Source organism: Hyaena hyaena, unplaced genomic scaffold (assembly GCF_003009895.1).
Source record: "Hyaena hyaena isolate Hyena2069 unplaced genomic scaffold, ASM300989v1 scaffold_958, whole genome shotgun sequence".
Lineage (NCBI taxonomy): Eukaryota > Metazoa > Chordata > Mammalia > Carnivora > Hyaenidae > Hyaena > Hyaena hyaena.
Genome location: NW_024081594.1, coordinates 632,199 through 638,516, shown reverse-complemented (window position 1 = coordinate 638,516; position 6,318 = coordinate 632,199). Strand labels below are relative to the sequence as shown.

Sequence of the window (6,318 nt, the reverse complement as noted above, 5' to 3'; positions counted from 1 at the left end):
TTATTTATGGGTTCTCTGTTGTGTTCCATTGAACTCTGTGTCTATTGTTGTGCCAGTTCCATACTGTTTTGATTACTACAGCTTTGGAATATAACTTGAGGTCTGGAATTGTGCTATTTCCAGTGTTATTTTTCTTTTTCAAGATTCCTTTGGCTATTCAGAGTCTTGAGTGGTTCCATACAAATTTTATGATTATTCATTCTAGTTCTGTGAAAAATGGTGTTGGTATTTTGATAGGGATTACATTAAATCTGGAGACTGCTTTGGGTAGTGTAGATATTTTCACAATATTTGTTCTTCCAATCCATGAGCATGGAATGTCTTTCCATCTGTTTGCGTCATCTTTAATTTCTTTCACCAATGTTTTATAGTTTTCATGGCATAGGTTTCAACTCCTTTGTTAAGTTTATTCCTAGGTATTTGATTATTTTTAGTACAATTATAAATAGGATTGCTCTCTTAATTTCTCTTTTGGCTGCTTCATTATTAGTGTTTAGAAATGTAAAAGTTCCTTACATTGATTTTGTATCATGAAACTACTGAATTCATTTATAAGTTCTAGCAGTTTTTTGGTAGAGTCTTTAAGGTTTTCTACATATAGTATCATGTCATCCTCAAACAGTGAAAGTTTTACTTCTTCCTTACCAATTTGGATGCCTTTTCTTTCTTTTTGTTTTCTTATTGCTATGGTTAGGACTTCCAGTATTATGTTTAATAAAAGTGGTGAGCAGATATCCTTGCCTTTTTCCTGATATTAGAGGGAAAGCTCTGTTTTTCCCTATTGAGTATGATTTTGGTGTGTTTCATATAAGGCATATATTTTTCATATAAAAAGGTCTGTTCCTTCTAAACCTACTTTGTTGAGGTTTTTATCATGAATGTTGTACTTTCTCAAATTCTTTTTCTGCATCTATTTAAGTGACCATATGGTTTTTATCCTTTCTCTTATTGATGTGATGTATCATGTTGATTGTTTGTGAATATTGAACCACTCATGCAACCTAAGAATAAATCTCACTTGATTGTGGTAAATTGTTTTTTAATGTATTGTTAGATTCAGTTTGCTAGTATTTTGTTGAGGATTTTTGCATCTAGATTCATCAAATATATTGTGCTGTTGTTCTCTTTTTGTGTGATGTTTTTATCAGGTATTGGTATTAGAGTAATGCTAGCCTCATAGAATGATTTTGGAGGTTTTTGCTCCTTTTCTATTTTTTTTAATAGTTTGAGAAGAATAGATAATTAACTCTTCTTTAAATGTTTGGTAGAATTTGCCTTTGAAGCCATCTGATCCTAGACTTTTGTTTGTTGGGAATTTTTTGATTGCTGATTCAATTTCATTGCTAGTAATCAGTCTGTTCAAATTTTCTATTTCTTCCTGCTTCAGTTTTGGTAGTTAAATGTTTCAAGAAATGTCTCCATTTCTTCTAGGTTATCCAATTTTTTGGCATATAATTTTTCACAATATTCTCTTAACAACTGTTCATATTTGCAATGTTGGTTGCTATTTCTCTTCTCTCATTTGTGATTGTGTTTGACTCCTTTTTTTTTTTTTAAATGAGTCTGGCTAGAGGTTTATGAAGTTTGTTGATCTTTTCAAAGAACCAACTCCTGGTTTCATTGATAAGTTCTATTGTTTTTTTTTTTTTTTTTAGTTTCAACATCATTTATTTCTGTTTTAATCTTTATTATTTCCTTCCTTCTGCTGGTTTTAGATTTTGCTTCCTGTTCTTTGACTAGCTTCTTTAGGTGTAAGGTAATGTTTTCATTTGATTTCTTGCTTATTGAGGTAGACATGTATTGCTATAAACTTTCCTTTTAGAACTGCTTTTGCTGCACCCCAAGGATTTTGGACCATTGTGTTTTCATTTTCATTTGTCTCCATGTAATTTCTAACTTCTTCTTTGATTTCCTGTTGACCCATTCATTGTTCAGTAGCATGTTTATAAACCTCCATATATTTTTGCTCTTTCCAGATTTTCACTTGTGGTTGACTTCTAGTTTCATAGCATTGTGGTCAGAAGAGTTGCATAGGTTGACTTCAATCTTGTTAAATTTGTTGAGACTTGTTTTGTGGCCACAGTAGGAAAGAGTTAGTAAAGGGGGATGTGATTGACAATGTTATATGTTGCAAAAAAGAGGAGAAATTTAATGAAGCTACTGGATTAAATTACTACATCTTTGATGATATCTATAAGAGCAATTTCAGGCAAGCAACAGGAATATAGACCAGATTTCAATAAATTGAAGGGCATATAGGTGGGGAAGAAGGAGAGACAATAAGTTTAGATGACTTTTTCTACTCCTGGTAATAAAGGAAAGATTGCTAAGGGAAAAAAAAATGGTTTAAGGGGAAAATATAACTGAGGGAGTTTTTTTGCTGCTGTTTTTAGGATGGCAAAAACTTGCACATAATTTAAGCGGAAAAGAAAATCAGTGAAGAATATGTGTGAGAATAAGGTAGGAACAGAGGCAAAGGGAGTAAACCCTTATTTGTGAACATCTTTTCCCCTATGGCATAAGGGAAAAAAAGGAAAGGGGAATGAAGTGATGGACAAGTTTTCCAGGGAAGGGGAGGAAATTAAGTGATCATCCTCTTATTAGTAAAAACAATCTATGCCTAAAATTACTCTAATTTTATTCAATCAGAATAAGTTTTGTCAAGAGAATTTAAAATAGAGGTATTTGTGTCCACAAACTAGAATGGGAAAATGAATAAAACTAGAAAGCATGGAGAATGGCAGGAAAAGGATTAGTGGGAGAGGAATATGAAACCCTAAGGAAAATGGAAAGATAAGCTTTGTATATAGGAGTTAAAAACTTGTGAATACAAAGATAATAATTACTTTGACATTCAGTATGATTTTGGACCAATTCCTTAATTTCTCTACCCCTGGGAGTTTACAGCCTAATTATTAGCTTTCCCAACTATAAAACTATGGGACATGTCAAGTATTGTACAGCTAACAGTAGAATAGTAATATTTGCCTATCTGCCTCAAGAGTAGGGCACAAGAATTAATTGTTTCAGAGTTTGTGGATGCACACGATAAATCTGAAAGGAGCAAGCGGAGAAAAATTTACAGAGAAACACTCGTTATGTGAATATATTAATGGTTTTTAAAATGCATATTTTTTCACTAACTCCATTTGTTCTTATTCACTTTTCTACTTTATTTTAGGTACTATTATTCAGTTGTCTCTGTGCTTTAAATAAAAGATCTTGTCAAACATTTTTTGCAATCTGCTTTTTCCAATTTAATTGCAGTTCGTTAGGGAAAAAATCCACTAACAAAAGAGGTTCAATGTTAAAAATTCATCAATTCAGGTTTTCATATGGAGGCCAAATTTTTCATAAATGGCCTAGAGTCATTAATAAGTAGTAATCTATTAATTTCTAGAAGGAACAAGAAATGGAAAAGTGATTTGCAGATAAACTGATTTAAAGCTAATTAGAGTTCCTGAATAGCTCAGAAACTGTCAATGAGTGCAAAGAATTTCAGTTAAATTAGAATTCTTTATGGTGTTCAGTTTAAGAGAAAACTAGACCTCTTTTCATGCCTAGAACAGCCATGGCTCGTGGTCCCAAGAAGCATCTGAAGCGGATAGCAGCTCCAAAGCATTGGACGCTGGTTAAACTGACAGGTGTGTTTGCCCCTCGTCCATCCACTGGTCCCCATAAGTTGAGAGAATGTCTCCCTCTCATCATTTTCCTAAGGAACAGGCTTAAGTATGCTCTAACAGGAGATGAAGTAAAGAAGATCTGTATGAAGCCTTTTATTAAGATTGATGGCAAGGTCCGAACCGATATAAGCTACCCTGCTGGTTTTATGGATGTCACCAGCATTGACAAGACTGGGGAGAATTTCTGTCTCATCTATGACACCAAGGGTCACTTTGCTGTTTATCAGATCACACCTGAGGTGACCACGTATCAGTTGTGCAAAGTGAGAAATATCTTTGTGGGAATAAAAGGAATCCCTCATCTGGTGACCCATGATGCTCACACTCTCCACTATCCTGATCCCCACATCAAAGTGAATGACACCATTCAGATTGATTTGGAGACTGGAAAGATTACTGATTTCATCAAGTTTGATACTGGTAATCTGTGTATGGTGACTGGAGGTGCTAACCTGGGAAGAATTGGTGTGATCACCAACAAAGAGAGATACCCTGGTCCTTTTGATGTAGTTCACGTGAAAGATACCAATGGCAATAGCTTTGCCACCCGGCTCTCCAACATTTTTGTTATTGGCAAAGGCAAAAGTCTATGGATTTCTCTTCCCTGTGGAAAGGGCATCCACCTCACCATTGCTGAAGAGAGAGACAAGAGACTGGTGGCCAAACAGAGCAGTGGGTGAAATGGTCCCTGGATGATATGATTGGAAGTCTTCCATACATAAAGCATATGGAAAAAAGAGAGAGAGAAAAAACTAGAAATGGGAACATCAAAGGCGAGCAAGTGCCATTTAACTTATGTATGGTTTACTAAAGTTGTGAATACAGTCACTTTGTCTATGACTTGCAATGGTTTTATAACATTTTGTATGTTATTTGTAATATAAGTTTAAACAATATAGAGGCAAATCATAAGAGGTTACATACTAGAAAAAACACTGTTTCAGGGATTTCAGAGAGAAATAATTATTTGGTGAAATGCTACTGAACTAGCAGCGTTGTGTTTATCTGATACTTTTAGCTAAAAATATTATGTGACAGCTGGGCAGGTGTTAAAAAGATTAAATCCTTGTGACAGAGGAAATAACTGACTTATCTATGCCTATGATTATTTTAGCGATAAAAAAAAAAGCCAATAACTAAGATGCAGCTTGTGATAGTGCCTTCTGAGAAATTTTTTTTTTCCTGTAAAGCAGAAAAGTTCAATACAGAACCATTGGGAAGTACATAAAATTCCATCATCAGTGTGTATATGTGATATCATGTGATCATGTACCCAATTACCAAACAGTTCATTCATTAAATATTAACTGACTGATCAAAATATAACAAACACTGTTAGAGAATGGAGACTCAGATCTGGTTACCAGACAGGGCCAATTTCTGGTGAGGCACCAAGAGATTATTAACACTGTTTGTTCACTACAATGAATATCTATCTATTTTTTAACAATACCTGAAGAAGTTAACTAGAGACTTTTTTTTTATTTCTAGGAGACAGAGAGAGAGACAGCGTGAGCAGGGGAGGGTCAGAGAGAGAGGGAGATACAGACTCTGAAATAGGCTCCAGGCTCTGAGCTGGCAATCAGCACAGAGCCCGACGCGGGGCTCGAACCCACGAACCGCGAGACCATGACCTAAGTGAAAGTCGGATGCTTAACCGACTAAGCCACCCAGGCGCTCCGAAACTTTTTAAGAATCACAAAAGAAATTGAGAAAAAATATGATAGTCTAAATATAATTATAAATTGAATTTAAATATCAACTTTTAATTATTTATATATGAATTGTAGAGTTATTCAATTCTTAATTCTCTTATCCTTCATTCATTTCCAGGGTATTAATAAAAGCTTCTACAAATAATAGGCAATTATGAGCATCTCTTTTTTTTTCTTTTTACATTTATTTACTTATTTTGAGAGAGAGAGACAGAATAAGTGTGGGAGGGGCAGAGAAGACAGAGAAAATCCCAAGCAGGCTCTGTGCTTTCAGGGCAGAGCCAGATGTAGGGCTCAATTCCAAGAACTGTGAGATCATGACCTGATCAGAAACCATGAGTTGGATGTGTAACCAACTGAGCCACTCAGTGGCCAAACAGAGTAGTGGGTAAAATGGTCCCTTGGTGACATGATTGGAAGTCTTTGTACATAATTAAAGATCAATACAACGTGAAAAAAAAAAGAGAGAACGCATCTTATTCAAAATTCAGGATAGCCAACGAATACTTTCCGAAGCTGACACATGCCAGGTATGTGCTGTCTCCACAGAATCATATTATATTGTGATTTCCTGAGTTTCATGATATACCATATTTTCATGCCAGAGTCAACAATTCATTCTGTGTGCTTACTGGCATAACAGTTATATACAACTCTCTGTCTCTCTGCAAATTCTAGGTTTAGGTGATAGATATAAACATGTGTTGGCGGTGGGGGAATTGTTCATTTCTTTGTATACCTGTCCTATTTGTAAGAGCACAATAGCAGTTGTTAATTTTTTTGTCATTCCTTTTATTAATATTGCCCTTTCCTGACTCCATTTGGTCCCAGTATCCCTTATTTTAGTCCCACCTCTTTCTCCCATTCCCCTTCACCTCTCATTCCACCTCTCCACAACCATTGCCATAGATAGATTTCTG

The 6,318-nt window shown here is 35.1% G+C and overlaps 1 protein-coding gene across 1 annotated transcript; it reads left to right on the top strand.

The window, feature by feature from the left end:
- The first annotated feature begins 3,571 nt into the window (after nucleotides 1–3,571).
- LOC120223163 (40S ribosomal protein S4, X isoform-like) lies at nucleotides 3,572–4,530 on the top strand. The gene has a single exon (XM_039221200.1). The coding sequence runs from the start codon at nucleotides 3,572–3,574 to the stop codon at nucleotides 4,361–4,363; it is 792 nt and encodes a 263-aa protein (XP_039077131.1). The 3' UTR covers nucleotides 4,364–4,530.
- Nucleotides 4,531–6,318: the final 1,788 nt, after the last annotated feature.